Source organism: Polyodon spathula, chromosome 16 (genome assembly GCF_017654505.1).
Source record: "Polyodon spathula isolate WHYD16114869_AA chromosome 16, ASM1765450v1, whole genome shotgun sequence".
NCBI lineage: Eukaryota > Metazoa > Chordata > Actinopteri > Acipenseriformes > Polyodontidae > Polyodon > Polyodon spathula.
The window spans coordinates 12,537,332-12,558,418 of NC_054549.1; the positions used below are offsets into that span (position 1 = coordinate 12,537,332).

The following is a 21,087-nucleotide window of genomic DNA, read 5'->3' on the forward strand; positions in this document are numbered from 1 at the left end:
AAGTCGTTTCAGAATTGGCTTCACAGGATCTGTGTTGCAGTGAGCGGATGTTGAATCATTTCAAGGAATCCATGCAGTGTGAGCGTGACTGAAGAGGCATGTTCTGCTGTAGTGGAGGCTTGTTGAAGCCTGAGGGAATTTAATTAAAATGCAATTTAGTCTTGTAAACTCGTAATTATTTAGAACAAGACCACAGGCTAGACTACTTGTATTGAAATCGACCGCTGAAGGGAAAAAAAAAAAAAAAAAGACACTTATCTATAAGGACATTGTATAGTATAGTCCAATTTAAATGTTATTATTTAGTATGATCATCTCAATCTGAAATCTTTTAATGTATTACTGTACAGCAGCTAAGGGATGTGCAACATCCTAAAATATTTAGTGTATGTATAAAATAAAAATGACATTTCTTATAAAACAGTTCCATATTTATTGCAAAATATTTTTTACAGAATACAACTGAAAAAAACCCAAAAAACAGAGGACTGAACAATAAGGCCAACAACAGAACAATGAGTGCTGCAGAAACATCAGCTGTAGCTTTGTATGCGTTTTGATTTTTAAAACAATCTTCTCAATGTATCGTTGCAAACTTTCTTGCTGCTTCGAGCACTGGCACAATCTGCATTCTAGTACTTCTCTTTCTAGGAATACCGCATTTAAACATCTATCATTAAAAAAAAAAAAAAACAACAGTGTTTTTGTTTGATATATTATATATTATTATATATTATAATAATGTTGTTTGGCTCCGAAAAATAAGACAATTATAATAAAGTAAAATGTTTGCAACACAAAATTGGGAAGTAAATTTTCTTCCGTATTTTTAGACCTTTTTCATACCTTCTGGAATACTGTAACCTTGAGTACAGTAACTTAAAAAAAAAAAAAAAAACACACACACACTTTCCTTAATGGTATCGTTCTTTGCCAACCAGTTCAGCTACAAGAAATGTACCATTGACAGTGACTCTTTACAACATCCCTCCCTACTGAGATATGATTACATATAAATAAGACATTAACATGTACTTCTATGGAGTAGAACACTTGACTGTTGCTTTGTGTACAACTCTGTTCCTAGTTGGGCGGCATCTATATTCGACCCGTTAGCTTGGCACTTGAGTAGTTTTTACTCCTGGAAGGAAACCTTCATTTTTATTGATTTATCTTTTATTATTTTTACAAAAAAGGCAGAGTAAATGTTTCTATTTTCATTTCTGACATTCGAAACTACAGCTCACCACTGTTTCTTACAGAGCCTGCAATTCCAAAAGCATTCGGGCGAGTCTGCAGAGGCTAAAAGCAGAGATGTAACAAATCCGTAAGTTTACACAAAGTTTAAAACACCACAAGCCCTTTTGAAACATTATTTCACAATCTGCCCACTGGATTTAAGTTTCTAATCTCTTGGCAGATACAGGGAAGCAACATGTTCCTGTAGTGCTGAATGAAAGAATGCAGCTATTTAAGATGAAAATTAATAGTCTCTTCTGTACAGATGTGTTCCACAAGACATAACTATTAACACACATCTGAAAAATAAAACATTTTTAGCCATTTTAAAATATATTTAAAAGAAGTTCACAATTGCATTCTCTTCCATCCAGGCTTCTAAGTTGTTCTCGTCCGAATCTTTACAGTTCAAAATAAAATCTGTTTTCATGAGAAATGGAAGATGCTGGCAGGCAAAGCTCCATGTGGTTTCTGCATTGAGATTTGGCTCAGGGTTCAAAATGCTGGTGCAGTATGTTCATCTCTGAAAGAACACCACATTTGCCAATGCATCCTCTGCATAGCAATCCTGATGACCATTCCCTTAGAAACTGGCCTCGTATTACCGTTGTTTTTAAAACCTCTGTTTAAACTGCATTAAAGAATCAGCTTGCTCTGTACAGTGCAATCCCTCGAATTTGACCACCAAAGGGGCAGAGTAAAATGGGCTGATCAGAGACTTGCTCCCAATAGCGGGGGCTTGTCTCCATATTGAAAGGGTCTGAAAGTGGTCTATGGAGGGGGGCTTACCTAATTACATTATTCATATTTGCATCTTGCATTAGTCTATATGCACATTTAAAGCTAGCATAGAGATGGGGGAAAAACTAGACTCTCTGAATTCATTCTAACTCATCAATTGCTTCAAATGTTTTGACTTGCACCCATTTCAAATGACCCATTTCATAACAGGCTGGGATTTAGATCCATACAGTGGCTGTAAAGAAAAGCAAATTAATAAAGACAAAGGTAATTATGCCACGCTGAGTTCTGCTGATCACATTTGTTGTTTCGATAACAGTGCCTTGACTAAACTCTAAGCGAGATTTTTTTTATGGGTGAATAAATCTAAAAGCATCGGCAAAAGTCACAGGAAACTGAACTCCATCTTCCAGTATGTTCAAACCAATAGTGGGAAAATCGGTAACGGCCATTTTCCAAAGACAAGTGAAATTTCTGCACCACCTTCCTGTACAAAAGAAAAGTATTTTCACTGACCTATAAATGATGGTTGCAAAATACAAATGCAGTTTTTCTCTTTTGTTTCTGGATGCGAAGTTGATCGATCGATTAGTCTTTACTCAAGATCCTGAGTTCACTGTTTTAGAATAGAATGTTTTGTTATGTGGTGTGGAATTAAGTCTTTTTTTGAGCAAATGCAAAATCATTTTCCCCCCATCAGATAAAATACGGTATTGACTCTTCATATATAAATAAACAGTACTCATTATAGCTATGCTAAACCACAAATACATATTACTCATTATTTTTACAATATACATATATATATAGCTGTTTTGCATATCAATGGAATACGTGATGGAATTAGGTTAACATTCATTGACTGTTACTTACATGTTGCTGCGTTAGTCAATAGCAGAAGGCTACACTTAAGCAGCTCAGGATGTATTGGATCCATATGAAACACTGGGGGGGGGGGGCAAGACTATGTCATCTTACTCTGACACAGAGCCACAGGTATAAAAACAGATAATTAAAGAAGAGGAACGAGCGAGAAGGGGGGATGGGAGTAAACTAGAGATGCATCTCCGAGGGAGGTGGGCACTTCTATAATGTGTCCACTTTTTTTTTCTTTCTTCTTTCAAAGCCAGCCCACCCCCAGCAGGGGATGCTGGCTGGTCAGACGAAGATCTGGATGCGTTCACGGATGGTCTGGCGGCAGATGGGGCAGGTCTTGAGCGCGACACTGCAGTCGATGCAGGAGGCGTGGCCGCACTGGAACACCAGCTTGATGTGGTTGTCGATGCAGATGGGACAGGTGATACGCTCCTCCATCTGCCGGTAACGAGACTGCAGCTGCTCCAGCAGGTTGCTCTGCTCCGAGTTCTCCGGGCTGGGGCTGCACTCCACCTCTGTGTTGTCTGGATGGGACGGCACTGAGTGACGTTAGACTGACACCGTATAGAGGTAACCAGCATTGATACTAGGACACCAGCTTTTGCTTGTGCACAGCGGTAACCAGGATTAATACTATGACATCATCACTAAGTAACATTATGGTAAGTGATGCAAGAGTTAAAAAAAATAATCCTGTTACCTCTGTGCACAAGCAAAAGGTGTCATAGTATCAATCCCAGTTACCGCTGTGCACAATCGTTAAGCAGGAGTGATACTGACGTCATCTTTTGCTTGTGCACAGCAGTAACCAGGATGTTTTTTGTACCCGTTTAATCATTTTACTCACTCTCAGTATAGCACGTAATACATGAAAAAAGTACCTTGTCTGGTTTTCTTTGTTATCGTGACCTGGCACTTGATGCATTTTTTCATGCGTAGAGCACATTCTGTGAATCAAAACAAAAAAGTGAAATTTACTGCTTTTCACTTCCAAAAGTCTAGGACCAGTCAAAGCATGTTAAATTCCTTTCCTCGGGGTGTACAAAAGCTATATTCATTTTCCAACTGTGTTGCACTTTCTTGATCATTTCAACTGGTGGGTGGACTTGGACCCTTTCAACGACAGAGGCTTCCTCTTTTGACTGGCATTCTTTGTAGCGAGCAACATGCTTTGACCCTGATGAGGTGAAATAACCTAAGAACAGACTTGCTAAGAGTATGGAAACTGATCTCTGTTCTCATGGAGTAGCAGATGTTTTAGAAGAAGAGATGTACGTTTCAAACCTATCTAGTGAATACAATCTCTGGAGTCCTCACCCTCGCAAGCCACGCTGTGCTGGCAGGGGGAGAAGAGGAGCAGCAGGGCCAGCTCTGAGCAGATGAGGCACTCAGAGGGGCCGGGGGCGGAGGGCATGGCCAGGTTGGTCATGGTGTTGGGGGTGGTGTGGACTCTCCGCAGACTGCTGCTCACCACCGGGCCTGAGCTGTTGCCTTGGAGCTGCTGCAACCTACAAAGAAAAAGGGTGAAAGAAACAACTCAGTCAGTTCAGAACGTGGCTTTCATTGTGACCTCACTGCGCTGCCCAGTCTCTAGCAGCAAGTTCTGTTGAATTCCAGGAGGGCTTTCGAGTAAGCTAAACTAGCTTTCTCTCTAGAATTGGCCCATTATAGTTAATTACAAAAAAAAAACAGGTAAAAAAGTGATGCTTTTTAGACAAGCTCTTGAATTTCCTGTGGGTAAAAGTGACACATTAAATAAAATATCTATGTCTCTTATATTTAGACGTTTATGACTTCAGATGACAACAAAACTGGTAAATATTCACTGACTCACACACCTGTGCTATATCCAGCAGGGGCACAGCAGGCCTGTGAGGCTGGAACTCTGACAAAGCTTACAATCGAATGTCCTCCAGCAGGTGTCACTATTTTGCCACAGTTGCACTCTGAATTCCCTGTGCTTTCCGTACTCTTTACTACACACCCTTTGCTTTTGCTGTGATTTACAATACATATATACTTCACTGGTATGCCGCAGGAAAATGTTTTACAAGGCTGGAAGAGGTACAACAGGGCACGCATTGATACAGGAACAGCAGGCTGTTTGTTACCTGTGCTTCTCAGAGAAGTTTTTGATGAGCTGCACTATCATCCCGTCTGTGACCAGGTCCAGCGGGCTCTTTCCTTTGTGATTGGCGTAGTTTATGTCGGCTCCCTCCTGGGCCAGGAAGCAGGCGATAGCAGCGCCCACATTCAGCTCCTGGTTCCCCAACAGCCCTGAGCCCTGCAGCTAAACCCACAGACAGACAGGCTGCAATCAGGTGTTCAAGGGCACTATATCAACCACCTCTGTTCAGAAGCTCGTAAGAAGCTTTAGAACATTACGACTGAGCATTTGAAATTGCAAATAAACCAATAAAATACAAGGCATTAGGACTTAGACTGATAAGGGTTACGGAACAGCTTAGTTGTCACTATGGATACCCACTACACTCCCTCGTAATGATTAGTGAAGCAAACACCTACGTGCTATAAAAAGATACCTGCGATGAGGATTTGATATTGTAGGAAGATAATCTTTAATAGCCTTGCATCACAGTTTTTAGAAGTAGGAGAATTAGGGACTAAGATCTAAAGTAAATAAGCACTGACCTTACAGCTGGCACTCCATGCTCACTAAATATAACCAACAGGTCATTGTAGAGGATTTTATATAGCCAGCTCACATGTTGCATCCTGCTATTAGATATGAATGTATGTGTCCACCTGTGTCGAGTGTAGTGTTTCTGTATGTGTGTTTGTGGGACATGATAGGGTATCCACTCCAAGTGACTTGAATACATCGACAGTGACGCTGAACCCAAACCTACAGCAAGACACCCCAACAACCTGCGTCTGCCTTTACGACCTCACACATTGAAAGAGCAGAATCATATTGCCCTGGCATGTACAGAGTAAATAGCTAATTTGAAATCTTACATTCAGTTACAGGGTTGGGAATGAGAGTCATTTTGCAGAGCAGTTTGATGCATTCCAGATTTGACTATGAGATACAGTTTAGGCCTGGTTTAAGCTGCTATGCAACAGGAGGCTTAAGAGCTGCCGAGTTGAGTAGAATCCAGCAGCGCAGGTCCCACACCGATCAGCTCTGTAAGGAAGCACAGGCATCCTGCCTGCCTGCCGTCCACTCACCCTGGTGTAGAGAGAGGAGCCCTCCCCCTCCATGGCTGCCATGGTGGATGCGAGCTGCTGCCGGCTTAGAGCGATGTGCACAGCCGTGTCTCCGTCCTCGTCTTCCACATTGACGTCAGCCCCTTCAGTCACCAGCAGCTGAACCATCTCGGCGTGGCCCTGCGTCACAGCTAGCTGCAGCGGGGTCTGGTTACGGTTATTCCTGACGTTGACGTCACAGCGGCCCTGAAACGACACAAACACACGTATTATCCTGGCCAGTCAATCTAGAAGAGATGGAGATTTGATTTAAACAGAAGGATCTGTTGGTCATTGCTGCTTTTGGCTAGACATTTAAAAACTGCATTTCTTTTCCCATGCTTGCTTAACAGCCCCATTGCAATGTTTTGCTGTTTCTCAACACCATGGGTTTTCCTTGTAGTTCAGTCACCCTGCTTAGTTTAGGTTTACTCATTGTATGACTCAATTCCAGCACTTATCCTATGTGCAAGACTGAACTTTAATAGGATCGCATTAGGGTTGGATGGACAGAGTGATCACTGGAAGAGTTCCTGGATATGAATGAAGCTCGGCGGGTGTAGCAACAGCTTTGTGTACACATATTTTCCCCCCTCGGATATGCGATAGAAAAAAAATCAGAGAATCAGGCAGGCTTCTTCCACCCCGAGATGCAGATTTATAAATCTAACAATTGCATGCATCCAGTCCTTTGTTCTTTTTTATAGCAAATATCAGATCTTTATTGAATTCATCAAATCTGATTAAATTGCTTCATAGGCAAATTTCTACAGATAAGATTAGTGCCCCCTAGTGGACAGTGAAGGAGCAGAAAGGTTACCTCTTTGATGAGGACTTCAGCCACTTCTCTGTGGTTGTTTAGAGCAGCCAGGTGCAGAGCGGAGAAGCCATCATCCTTTTTGACATCCGCTAACTGGCGTGCTCGTGCCAGGATCTTCTCCATGGCTCTGAGGGGGGGGACAACAAAACAAAGCGTCGTGAAACAGACAGGAAGAGCAGCCGAGGATTATCTTTAAAAGCTGTCTCTCTCTTGTCTCAGCCCTCCAGTGCTTATCGATCGCACTGTGGGACAGAGAATAACAATCGTTTATCACGCAGGCGCTGAACCTTCACAGCTTCACACGGTCCTTCAGGAAAGTGATCCATAGTTCAGTACAAACTTTTTGCAAGTTGTTGTTGCCCTAAGGAATTGCTGAATAAAAACACAGTCATGCATTACAACAACTAAGGGCAACCCTTGCTCAAGGCTTTTAAAGTGTAGAACTCTCCAACAGCCAGATTACTGCATAAATAAAGCAGATATTTAATGGGTGAAACTGCTGCCCAGTATGGTAGAGCAGTTCTCTTTTAGAGATGTTGCAGCCCTACGTGGATTTAAGCACTTTATTAATCTCAGGGTTAGAAACTCCTAGTCCTTCATCCAGTCCTGGGTTTCTAAATTCCTCTGGTTTACATGTATTATTATATACTCACTTATCCCAGTATAAATAGCTCTATAAATCTGGTGGGGAGAGGAAGAGTTTATTTAACAGTAGACTCGTTGCTCAAACTCCTGGCTCCTAATTATTTAACTGATGTAAATGGAAGGGAGCTCTGAAACACAGAAGTGGGATTAGGACTAGTGTACATTTCTAACCCTGGATCTGGCCAATATCACATTTTGGCATTTATAAATGACGCTTATAAGGTTGAGTTTAAGTTTAAAAAATATATTTATTTTCTGATAGTTCATTTCAAGTCAACGGGGGTGTAAACATGTTATTTGTGTGTTAAATTAAACAAAAAAAAAAAGTTGCATGCATACAAGAAATAATTTCAATAGGAAAGTCATGCATCTGACCCAGACATGCACTCAAAATGGTTTTGTTCCTTTCACACACATTGCAGGCTGTCTAAAATCGCCCCCAGGCTTTGAAAGGGAAAAGCTTTAAATTCCATCTCGCTTCAAAATTCAGCTTTATCTTTATAGCATTTTGAATTTGTAATATTTAGCTTTCACCGCTGTAAAAGTCCTTGCAGAGATTTGCAAATTAAAACAGCTGAAGAGTCTGTACTGTCCCTGAGACAATAACAAGCATGTTAAATAATGGAACCTAATTCACTTCTATTCACAATGCTCCTCTATTAATATTGGAACCACCATAAAACAAGCCTGAGGTGCACACTGTGTGTTTAATGGCGTGTGAAATTAAAAGAAGCTGAGGGATGTTTGTTAGGGATGGCTTTGTGTTCTGAATTAACGAGGCTCACACACACGCACAGAGGCGTTGCTGTTCGATATATGGCAGCATCACAGGATTTCTCAGGAACATTGATCAGGCTTTGACAGCAATGTGACTGTGTGGGGTGTGGGGTGAGGGGTGAGGGGTCATTGTCCTGAACACTAAACAGAGCAAAAAACAGCCACCAGGCTAATCAACCTTGTAGTGGGTACAGCTAAATCTCTATCTCAGCATTTTCACCCAAAACAGGGGCTATGCTTTGAATACAAACGCTTCCTGCTTAACACACTGTAGTTCAATACTCTTATCCCTTGTTTCACCACAAAGCTACTAAAGTATAGAGAACTATGTGAGCTCATTCTACAGGGTAACATTTTCTCCTTTAGGGGAAGTGTTGTATGGTTAGCCTTTTGATGTGGTTGGCTTTGTCTTATGTGGAACATTCTATAGATTGTGTAATTGATTCCAGAACCTTATTGACCACTATTGCTTCAAATCTTATGCAATGTGTTAACAGAACAGAAAGGTAGGTTCTTTTTCTAAGACATCTTATCACTAGCTCACCAAGCTCAATCAATCTGCCTTACACAATGTGTCTTAAGTGACCCAGGGAGGGGACACAAACTCAGCATGCTTTCTTTCCTAATTTCTATGCAATTTGCAGTGCGTTTTTAGATTTTGCATTCCGTATTCATTTGTCTGGAACATTTTAGCATACTGCATTTTAAACAAGTTGTCCGCATTTCCTGGTTTAATTTGCTCAGTGTCACTTGTTGCTGACAATTATTATTCGCAGTAAAAGGGGTTACGGACCCAAATAAAACTGCTTTGAAAGGGTTAACAGATAGATTGTGGGGTGAGTACACAGCTGCTTCTCTCTCGTCCCCCTCAGGATCTGTGAGATTCCGCCAATGAGACCGAGCTCCATGGCAATGCTGTTATTTTTTTCAAACCCCTTTGGATTCACCTTCCCTTCAGACGGGGGCCATGCTGCCCCATAGCGCTTCATCAGAGTCGAACCCAAAGCAGGTCTGTGCTGCTCTGCGACCTCTACACCCAGCACTGCTACGCTCTAGTTTCACTGCTCAGTTTCCACCGTCCTTGAATAACTTGCCATGTCTGGCCATTTAGATACTGATCATTTCGTTTTCCCTGGGCTTTATGCATTTTACCAAACGCAGAGTCAAAAACTCGAAGCTTCAGAGCTATGCAACTGAACCATTTCAGGACCTGCTATTTAAAACATATATGGCATTGCTAGTATCAGATGATCTTACTCTGAAAAGAGATTGCTTCTTCTAAAGAGATTCTATCTATCTATCTATCTATCTATCTACTCAATAGACAAACGTGGAAGTCATTTCAGAGAAAGGCATGAATCCTGGCAGATAGCAACAATAAACTGATGAAGGGATCGGTTTAAATTACACCACAAGGCATTAGGGGGCGCTGTTCTGGTCACACCGAGCACCTGCTTGTGCTAGCTGCCAAGCTGCCCTGCTTTATGGCACATACTTTTCCCCCTGACATTACCCTGCTTCTGTACACACACAGATGGTTAAGGACTAGACACACATGACAGATGAACAGTTTCTCAACGAGACGCTGGATCAAAACGGAGGACTGTACTGCCTTGTAGAATGGGAGGGAGTTGTTTTTGCTGAGAATCAGGCAACATTCACTTTTGTCACTGGTATTCTTTATGGAAAGAAATAGAGGCCCCCTATCCAGTGTGAAATGGCTGAGTGCCGCTAGAAAGCTGGAAGCCACAGGATTTGTTTATACCTCACTCAGAGGATTGAAACGCTCAGATGAAATTAGCAGTGAAGCACAGACAGAGAGAGAGAGAGAGAGAGAGAGAGAATGTGCCCTTTTTTGGCTAAAGGACCATTCTAACATATCCATTCTCTGAATAAGTTTAACTGTTTCACTTGACTGACCATGTAGAGAAACAGTGGTACAGAAGAGACACCAATACAAGAACAGTATATACAGTAGGGCAGATCTTGATTCTTGGTGCTAAAAAAAAAAGGGGAAGTACCCCAGGAGACTGCTATTAAAACTTCACATGGATATGACAGGCAATACTGACCTGTACAAGCTGCACAAAAAGGCTTATCTATCAATGTGGTTTAAAACAGCACATAAATCCATGGTGATCTTATGAAGAGAGAATCGTATGCTTAAGCACAATAAACAAGACACTACACAGACGCTTATCTGGCGTAAAGAGACACTTATCACAAGTCTGTGCATACAGTACACGCTGCCTCGCACACACACACCAATCTGATTCCATTTATCTCTGTGTGGGTAACCTTTCCTAAGGCTATTTATATTCAAATAAGGATCAATTCTGTCACTTTAAATAAAAAACCATTAAAAAAAAACACAGAGCAAGCCTTCATGGAAAGTCAGGAAGCTGTAAATCTGAAACAGCTGCTGGGTTGAATCCTGAGTCCTTGTCAGTGTGATGTATGTATTTGGGCCACTTTGCACCAACAAGCTGCGAAGAGTTCCAAGCTGTTACAGCACGTGACAGACCCAGATTCAGCTAACTGTCCTCTGGAGGAGGTCCGCTGATAAGCCACCTCTGGGGAATCAGCTGACCAGGCGATCACAACCTTTCTTATTGGACATGTAATCAAAATCACGTATTGAAAATGCCACGCTTCTATTTTCAGCTGGCACCGGTACTTGTGTTTTGTTTAGTCATCGAATGCAAACACACTGGGAACAGCATGGGTTGAAAGCAACACTGCAAAGCAATGCAACAGCTTGCACGATTGAATGCGTCTGGTTATAACACTATGAACGCCCATCCTTTTTATTATGGGAACAAGCCGTCAAGGATGTAAATTCAAGCCCTGAACTTTTTTATTGTATGGGACCGTAACATTCAACGCAGGCACTTTTATGGATAAATCTGCAATTTCTAATCAGCCATATGATGTCAACCCAGACCAGATCTGATTGAAATATGCCCACAGGGTATTTATCAAATCATAACAAGCGCACTTAATAGCTCAACGTCACATTGTGTTGCTGTATTTATTTATTTTTTAAAATTTCTTCTGTTTCACAGAGAGGGTTTTTGCAGTACTGAAGTCATCGATTAGATCCTTGGCTGGTCTTAACCCTACTGCAGCCTAGACAGTTGAGTCTGAAGCTAAATCATCAGGGCAAGAAGGCTGCGTATCAGGAGAACAGAATAATGTTACATTACTGACAAAGTAAAAATCATCACGAGGTTCGATCAGCAATTGTAAGTTCAAAACAACTCCCAACAGTGCTGCGATTCCGCTCAAGGTTCTGGTGAAGTCAAATTCAAGTGAGCGAAGATGTGTAAAACGAACGGGGAGGGTGAAGCTGCATGCTTCAGAGTTGCCTGGGCAGTGCTGTACTGATCAGGAGCAGGGTGAAGGATGGGCCTCTTTACTCACAGTTTGTTCCCCTTCAGCGCCGCGTGGTGAAGAAGGTTAAAGCCCCTGTTGTTCTGCTGGGTGAAGTCGATGTTGGGAACGTCGGTCAGGATCTCAATGATGTTCCTGAAGTCTTTAGCAATGGCGTCGTGAAGCGGAGTGTCGCCGTAGGAATCCTAAACGCAGGGGGGAGTACAATGGGAAATGAGACTCCACTGGATGGCCCTGACATTGGTGAGCAGAGAGGAGGAGAGACTCTACAAAAGAAACATTAACTGGTAGGCTTAAGAGCCCTAGCTTTTACACGGTGTGAGCAAGTCATTTCCCTTGTCTTGTAACAGGATGACAGAAAGAGCCGTGGATCTGGCTAAATAATACAAAAAAAATACCCCATTAATGACACAGAACTGGGGAAACGACAGCATTTCAGGAGTGCGTTTATCCTGCTTTTCCAACTGTAAAACAATCTGCACCTGTTTTTGCAAAATGCGACACCCAGCACTGCCGTTCTGACTAGCAGGCTCCTTTGGCATGGTTCTGTATAAACTCAGTGGCTTGGAAGCACTCTAACGGGTGCCTTAATAGGCAGAGGAATGTGAAGCTAAACAAAGGCAAGTGTCAAGTCTCTGCGTTTAAAAATCTCACAGGGTTCCCAGTTCTCTTTCCAGGAGGGGCTCTGGATTGCTCACCTGCAGGTTGATGTCAGCGTTGTGTTCTGAAAGCACACGCACCACCTCTGTGAAGCCCTTATTGACGGCGATGTGCAGAGCCGTGCACATTGAAGTGTTGAGCAGGTTCACTCCGGCTCCTTTACTCAGGAGTAGCCGGGCGATCTCAGCCTGGTTCCTGCAGGGGGGAAAACAAAACAATACAAAAAAAAAAAAAAGGACCAAATAAATGCTGTTCAAAAATGAGTAGACAAACTGAGGTCTTGTGAGATGTCTGAAAACTGGAGCTTCTTGCATGTCCGAACTCTGATTTTCTGAAGTTACAGATCAAAAGAAACAATAAGAACACAAAGGTAAAGGTGTATCGGATTCATTCTTTTTTAAAATCTGGCAGAAGCCACAGTGTCAGCCATTGTCTTTTAAAAATAAACAAACAAATAAATAAAATCCCCCTGTTGATTTTGATCATCAAATGATTTTTTCTTTAATTACTCATCAAGTAAATCATGGTTAAGAGATAGAAACTAGTTGTCCTGGTAGCTGGATGTCACATGAACTGCTGAAATGGGCGGCACGAAGTAATTACTTTATTCTAATGGCCCACTCCACGTTATTGTACTGCAGGCGGAACACATATGCTGAATGCTATACAGCCAGGAGTGAATTCCAGAGTCCTTAATGCTGTTTTAACAGGCCTAATGTAGAGACGACCACTGGCCCTGTGAAGGAATAAGAAAACCAGCCCTGAACAGCTCCTTACCCAAACGCTGTGTAATGCAGAGCTGTGTCTCCATCCTCGTCTTTGATTTCAATGCTGGCATTGGCCTGCAGCAGCACCTTCACCACCTCCATGTGACCCTGGTGCGCTGCCACCTGCAGAGATGTCTTCCCCTGATTCTTTATATCAACCTGGGAAAGAGAGGGGAGGCGCTAGACATGGAAACTATACATACCTGTAATAGGTGTGTTACTGGATGTAGAGTGACTTGAGCAAAAAGGGGTGCTAGTGAGCTGTTTCCTGTGAGAAGTCCAGACAATATGGCCTAGTCCTGGTGCAGCCGCATGGACTGCAGCCCTTTAAAACTTAGCATGCTATCAGAGTCCAGTGAATGTAATTGAAAACAGAGTGACTTAATTATTTAGGTAGTGTATTTGTGGAACTGTAGGCTGATTTGGGGAAGTTCACACTGAAAATAGAAGAATTACTGGATTTTGGTCTCGAGTTTAGTAAACACACACTTGTGTGTTGTGAATACACAGGGTTTCATAGACCACGATTAGTACTTTTAACTACCTGATGTTACTTTATGTCAAAAACCAAGATTATCAGGGTCTGTAAAAACTGCTGACTGCCCTAAAACAAAACCAAGTCAAGTAGACAAAACCGTATCTCTATTTTTAAACAAAACCAAGTCAAGTAGACAAACGTCTCTGTATTTTCAAACAAAACCAAGTCAAGTAGAAAAACGTCTCTGTATTTTCAACTTGATAAGGGAGAGTAGGAAATCCAGGCCTTTGTTTCTTGCAGTAAAGATGCAGAATTGCAGATTAAAGGCTGCTCTACACACACCTTTTCTGGGTATTTCTGCAGCAGATCCCGGACCTTGCTGGCACTCCCACGAGCAGCCTCGATAACTAGCCGTCCAGGGTTATCCTGGTCAGTGGACTGGGACAGCAGCTTTTCCAGAACAGAGATCACAGTGCCTGCAGATAGAAGGACGAAGGAAGGTAGAGATGAATGGTGCTGTAGGGGCTCAATGACCGAGCTGCAGCACCTCGCAGAAACACCACAGCAGCATGCCCAGGCTTGCAGATGAAATGATAAAAAAGGATGACGCATTCTGTTGTCACCGTGCTGTTATAACACCAGAGAAATGAGTGAAAATGCCACCTGGCTGTCATTGAAAAGCATGAATGGAACAGAACGATTGAATGAAGTTTAAAAAACCCATCAAGAACAAAACAGCATGGAAAAGCTGCCTCTGACGACCTTTATGCAGCAGTAAAATGGCAAGAATAAGAGAAACCCTCCAAAGGAACCTCCTGTTAGAAGAGTGCAATGAAGGAGGGACAGAACACATGCAAGCGTGTTAAACTGGAAAGACCAGGGAAATAAGAGGGAACCCGTGCCTGTCTCCTTACTTCCGGAGTCGTTCGTGTTATCGGCAGTCATGAGGTTGGCGTCACCCTCTACTGGCTGCGCAGAGAGACACGCAGGGTTAAAGGTCCAGGTCTGTGCCCCCAAGGCCACCCTTAAATCTCCATCTGCGTACACCTTCAGCACCTTCCCCACCTGCCCCAGAGCCTGTGTGAAAGGCAGAAAAACAGAACCCTGAAAGACACTGGAATGGGATCTCACACAACCACCAAAAAACACCTGGATAGAATTCTGTAGTTGCCAACACTTCTTGCTTTGCAACAATGTCCAACGAGTCTTATTAAATAAAACTGTTACATCTAGGCAGACCATCTTTAAATTTGCATTAATTTTCAGTACCATTACCAGCAAGTAATAAAATATTGGGAAGCAATCTACTTTTTAACTTTGTACAGCGCTCTGGGATGGTGTGAAAGGCACTATATAAAAATAAATGTGTATTGTACTCAGTGGTCTGTATAAAAGGCAGGAAGATAGGGGTCAATAGAGCCATGACCCGAGACAAATAAAGACTTCCATTATGCAAACATGCCCTGACAGTACACAGTACACTCTTTGAAAAGCAAACACACGTACCGGTGCCATGCTGTCTGTCCACTCTCCGTGGCCAGCCTGAAGACGCTTCACGTTTTCCATATCATCCATCACGCGCACCAGATCCCCAACCCCAAACGTGTTCACCTGGTCAAACGGACGGGTCAAATATCAGTTTTACTGCGTTTAGAAAAAACAAAAAAAGACAGCCCTGTTTAACATGTGTGGCAGTCCCTGACCGGGAGTGGGTTACCATCAAACTGGGAGCATGCAATTCTCACCAATTGCCTTCTGTTTGAAGGCATTGTATCCATTTCACTTTTTTTTGTACATAACAATGGTGCCGGTGCCAAATATATTGAATCCATTAAAGTATCCTACCCAGTGCAACATAACAGGACTGGATCGAATAGGCAGAACTAAAACTAGAATTAAAAAAGAAAATAACTGGATGATAATGTGAGCTACAGAAGTTCTACAATATTCTGTTCAGTTCTGCTAGCAACAGATCATTAATTCACCCCCAAGCAGCAACGCTAATAATATCCTGGCTGCACTGCTATCGGATTCAAATATCTTCTCAGCAGGTGGCTACTTCATAAGGGTCATATTCCTACCTTCATTTGACTAACGGTATTCTCTTTAAATGACAGCAAAGGCATTATAGATTGTGTAATTTTTCCAAGAACACATCCAGCTTTGGTCAAGCATCTGGTTAGTCAATTAAAAACAGTATTTTGACACTGCAATATCCCTTGTATATTAGTTTCTGAATGGCATCTTGTCGGCTGGTTATTAGCTTGCCTGCTAGGCAGACGTAAATCAGTTCTAGACATGTCGCTGTTTTCTCTGACATTATTTTATTGCTCCCTGTTGTTAGTGAGAGTTGAAACATGCGTCCTGTCATCTGGGCTGTGTTTTTTCTCCCCTTTCCGATTTACACAAGGGAATCCTAATCGCACAATGAGACTTTCTTATCAGCCCTCCTCCATTGCTGCCACTGGGAAGTGGAACAGAAAGATGCATACGAACGGCTGCATCAAGAGGCAAACCCTCAGCCGTAAATCAGTCAGGCTCTGTTCTGTGTTTCAACGCTGCTAACAGAAGGACTGGGACGGGTTTATGCTCACCTCTCACCCTGGTCTTGTTTTAGGGAGCTGCCTGACAATTTGCAATTTCTGTCCTTCCTAATTACCATTTGCATTATTTTATTTGCATTCGGAATTTGGCAAACACAAAAATGGGATGCTTGCTTCTAATAAGCAGTTAGATTTAAATGCTACAAAGAGCTAAAAGCATTTAAACTTGTTCTGGTCACAGTCCTGGGCTTGCATTACCACTAACCCATCCAGTATCCAGCTGCTCTTCAAAATGCAGAAGGCTCAATCTCTTAAATTACTTCACTACATGAAAAGCATGGCCATGTACACTGTGCATCTTACTCACTAGGATTAGTGCATCTTACTCACTAGGATTATTACTAGAGCATTTTCTGCAGCGATTCTTACATTCACAAGCAGCTAAACCTCATAATTGTTTAATTTGTATATTCTATGTAATCCATAGATAAGCCCTACAGTGCTATGTGTCTCCCTACCTTGGTTAGGGCACCTGGGTGGAAAGTCCATCGGATGTTATTGCTGTACTGGACTCTCACATCACCTCGGTCTGTGATCCTGTGCACAGTCCCTATGCGGCCAATGTACTGTAATACAAGACCAGGAGACAGCATTTAAAAGATAGGGCACAACGGCTGGCTGCTACAGCTATAATGTATTGTATATGTGCTGTGCTGTCAATCGTGGCAGAACTGCTGTACTCAAATTATTCAACTGTTAGCCAATAAATGTGTGTCAACTGAACACATTTTATTTCAATGTATGTACTGTATTAACAAGAAGTAATGGAACGTCTTTTAAAATTCACATATTTGGATATAAATGTTTTAAAACACAAAACATACAAATTTACTTGATGAAACGGGATCCTGTGTGTGTTTGACCCACATGTTAAAAAAACAATTAACAAAAATCGCTAACATTTTGTAATGTGATGTAATGTAATGCAGGTCACCGACTCCGAGATCCCAAACACACATATCTGCCTGCCATGCGTTGTGTGCTGTTGGAAAAGTTACAAACAGGGCTGTCTGACATTGACCCTCTCTATGGAAAGGTTACACACGTGCGTCATATACCCTGACAGTCTGAATCTAGCCAGGCACCAAGGTAAATTGCAATGCCCCTAACCTATAACTGCCGCAGGAACTGGGGAAAGAAATGGGGAAATAAATCAAAACTAATAAGAAGGCTGCCAGTGTTTTAATAACCCTGGGTCTCCTTTACCTCAGTGTACAATCCAATGTGACAGGACCTAGTGGCTTGATCTATATCAGAGGATGTTTCTTAAACAAGAATCAGATCAAATAACAGCAACAGAAAAAGCCTGAGTCAGTACCTCTGCCATTTTGGGATTCCAGCCCCCGTGTCCTTCCTGCATCTGTCTCAGAATGTCCACCTCCAGGAGACACTTCACCTTGTCTCCCTGCTGGAACGTATGGCCTTCCGCACTGTCCTGTCGCTGAAGTTCAGCGTGCTCACCTAGGCAAAAACAGCCAGAGTACAGATGGGGGGCTGGTGTTAGCTGCCTGCCACTGAACGCATTTGTTAAGCAACAGCATTACCACGTGGTAGTTGCCCATGTATATTACCCTTTCCTGCATTAAATATTGAAAAAAGCTGAAACTGAAATAGTTAGACAATGTTTTCAACGTCTTCTAGAAGAGGCTTTTTTATCCATCCTCACAAGGTCGCCATTCACGCAAGGGTTAAATTAAATTCTAAATTCTATTCTTTTCTTCTAATTATTTCATAAAAGAATGAATTCCCCTACACTTCTGAACACACATGCATTTCTACAAAAGTTCTGAGTTTTATTGTTTCTGGGAAATTCCAACTTCTAATTTATTTTTAGTACACCGTTTCTGCAGGGAATTCCAAAAATGCATTGCGCCGCTATTTGTCTCCTTTTTAAATGACATAATCTGTGATAAGGATACACAGAAAAAAATAAAATGACATTTTGCTGCGAAAGTAGTTCTTTTCATTATTTGCTAACACAATCGCCAATGTCCAGAATACTAGACTCAATACCTGATTACATTACTCTGGAAACTTCTAGACTGTAGTTACAGATAGGGGGAGGAAACCCTGAAATAGCATGGTAGCCATACACACAGCGTGGTCTGTTTTAATCACCATATCAGCAGCGGGACACCTTAACGGATATATAGGACTCACCGGCAGGACTAATATAGAATTGAAAGGTGGTGGTATTTACAGTAGATCAGCCTCTGTTTATACTATTAAAATGGAAACCTGGCATGTGTTTATCCGTCACGAAACACAAAAATGTAAAAACACCCATCCATACCTAGCTTAGGGAGGTGATCTTTGTAGTAATAGCCCCCTGCAATGTCAGAGATGTATTTCAGGTCCACCTTTCCTTTGTGGCCCATCCTGTAGACGTTTGTGGTTCCGTTGGTCCAGGTCACACTGGCCACGCTGCGTCCTGATTCGGTGTCCCAGCCACGGATATCCATCACCTTCCCAACCTTCCCTTCTCCTCCTGGTCACACAGCAAGGGAGGGAGAGCGTTAAGGGCCTGCCCTGATGGACGGCTCTGAATAACTTAGTTAGTTTGGGGGGGGAGTGGTTAAGAAAGCTGCCTCTGGAATGATTGCAGGTTCCATTGCTGGGCTGTGGTAGATCTATCTAAATCTAAGTCTACAAAGAGGGCTGTCTTGGTGCCACCATTTCCTGCTGGAGAGAAAGCAAGATTTGAAAGACTAGAATACAATAGCAGAACTGCTTCTTATTGTTGGTTCATTCGTAGGTCATCCAGTATCCTGCTTATGGGTTTCATGTAATGACTCTGGAGTTGATTTATTTTAGAAATGATGAGCAAGTTTTTTTTAAACCCATCTCACCAAGTCTAATTTAATGAATTTGGAGAGTCTTATTACGACTGGATAGGTTTGTTTTTAAGCAGCAGGATGAATGCCAGAGCTGCTGTCTTTTTTATAAATATTTAATACTCGTCTCCAGGCCCCAGTAAGGTTCTGAACTGCCTTTGTGGAACTGGCTGGATTTATTGCTAGAGAAGCCAGGTTTTGCTGTCGTTAACATTCTGTAATTGGTAAGGAGGATGGAACCACAGCTTGTATCTGCAAACAAATTCAGAATTTAACAAGGCTTGGTTAAGAGACAGGATACAAAATGTGTCAATCTGCTACTGTGACTACACACAAATGGATACAACTAGTATCTACACAACAATTTCCAAGTAACACAATAAACGCTGAATGGACTGTTCGAAAGAACAGCACAATGCATTGCAAAAAGCACAAGCAGACACTTACAAAGCACCCAACAATTCAAATTTCTCCTGTTTCAAGTATTACCGTTTCAACCCCTCTCATAATTAATTCATGCTTTTCAACGACAGCAACAGAACATGTAGACTCGCACTTGCATGTATTTTCTCCTATGGGTCGCTTTTGCGTTTCATTTTGGCCCATAGGGCGCTAAGTAAATCAAACCCAAACAACAACACATCTTATAGACCCTAATGTGACAAAGGGCATCCACATAAAGTAGCTTAATTTAACCACAGCTGTTAGTGGTTTTCATCATCAATAACGCCTAATTTTTCAGAGCACCGATTTTAAAAAAGGAAACCAACTCACCGTCCTGATTGCCCCAGTCCCAGTCTGGTCCTCGTACAACTTTCACCCCCTGAAAAATCCCCTTGAGAATGATACGGGAAAGGTTTTGCCGTGGAGTCAGGGTCACCCTGCAAAAGAACACAATTCAACTGTCGTCTCTCCACTGCCTTAGCTCTCCTCATGCTTCATGGGCTGGATCTGAACTCCAGTCCCTTTGACTATTAAAGCATGTATTATACACATGTTCTTGAACCAGGCAGGGCAGCGGTTTCCAGGAAATGTATTCTGCTCAATTAAAAAGAGTAATGAAGACCTGCCCCGTATGCCCTAAATGAGCTGCCCTGTGCTGTTCCACTGCTCACAGAAGCAAAGTGAGCAGAAATGGAATCTCTCAGCTGAGGTAGTCACATTCCAAAGCCCCAATTTCACAATATTCAGTGTGGCTAAAGACAGGTGGTTTAGGACATCTTGCGTTAGTGGTGGCCTCTACAGAAAAGCATTGAGATGAATGGAGAAAACTTTGTAGTTGTACATATTCTGATCAATGTTTCATAAAGTTAGCACAATGACAATTACAATAGGATTGTAGAAAGTTAACAAGTAGTTCTAGCGTGACATTTCTATAAATGCCTGTGAAACAGCGTTACAGCTGCTCTCATTATGTCCCATGTCTTTTCAGGAACCACCGCTTGAATGAACACTGCAAGCTGGAGGGACTGAAAGCACATTAAACTACACACAGCCTACCTGATTGTGAAGATCGTGTTGGACGAGTTTGCAAAGGAACTTCCAATTCCCATCATTCCCTGAAAAGGTCACCATTCAAATTGTAATCTACCAGAGTGCTCTTCAACTCCTCTGCTCTATTGCTTTATATAGTTTAAAAGATATAAAAAACTGAAACAAAACAAGATTGCAGATTCTTATTATCCAGATCCTCACCTCTTCTTGATTTTGTCTCGATAAAACACCAGAGCTATACTAGACTCTCTGCTTGTTAGCGGCTTTAAGTGAAGGACGCAGACTGCATTGGCTACAATGACGGGGATGTGCGTGTATAAAGTCCAGGTTTTTTCCTAATCCTTAGACCTTCTTTTAGCTGATTTCAATCAGCTAAAAGAAGGTTCCCCCCCCCCCCTCCCCTCCCTAAGCACTACGTCAACAACCAGACAACACCAGCTGTCCTCAGGTAGGTACATCACTGCTTGGGGCTTACCGGCGCCCATTGTGAGACCACAGCGAGGTCTCACTGAAACACTTAACCATCCTAGTAAAAGAACCGTTTCTTATT

General features: G+C 42.2%; 1 protein-coding gene across 9 annotated transcripts in view; it reads right to left on the bottom strand.

The window, feature by feature from the left end:
- Window positions 1-419: 419 nt before the first annotated feature.
- The window catches only part of LOC121328594 (E3 ubiquitin-protein ligase MIB2-like), a 51,502-nt gene continuing 30,834 nt past the window's right edge, over window positions 420-21,087 (bottom strand). For 7 of the 9 annotated variants that reach the window (XM_041273394.1, XM_041273396.1, XM_041273395.1 and 4 more), the window contains 16 exons: window positions 19,818-19,924; window positions 18,503-18,697; window positions 17,528-17,670; window positions 16,668-16,775; window positions 15,113-15,217; window positions 14,521-14,683; window positions 13,949-14,082; window positions 13,139-13,287; window positions 12,400-12,556; window positions 11,732-11,886; window positions 6,887-7,013; window positions 6,049-6,273; window positions 4,968-5,146; window positions 4,174-4,364; window positions 3,738-3,803; window positions 420-3,395 (listed from right to left, as the gene is read on the bottom strand). In XM_041273394.1, the coding sequence (XP_041129328.1) occupies window positions 3,139-3,395; window positions 3,738-3,803; window positions 4,174-4,364; window positions 4,968-5,146; window positions 6,049-6,273; window positions 6,887-7,013; window positions 11,732-11,886; window positions 12,400-12,556; window positions 13,139-13,287; window positions 13,949-14,082; window positions 14,521-14,683; window positions 15,113-15,217; window positions 16,668-16,775; window positions 17,528-17,670; window positions 18,503-18,697; window positions 19,818-19,924 (2,461 nt within the window). In that variant the 3' untranslated portion in view covers window positions 420-3,138. The remainder of the gene's footprint in view (window positions 3,396-3,737; window positions 3,804-4,173; window positions 4,365-4,967; window positions 5,147-6,048; window positions 6,274-6,886; window positions 7,014-11,731; window positions 11,887-12,399; window positions 12,557-13,138; window positions 13,288-13,948; window positions 14,083-14,520; window positions 14,684-15,112; window positions 15,218-16,667; window positions 16,776-17,527; window positions 17,671-18,502; window positions 18,698-19,817; window positions 19,925-21,087) is intronic. The other 2 variants (XM_041273401.1, XM_041273402.1) reach the window with 2 other exon arrangements.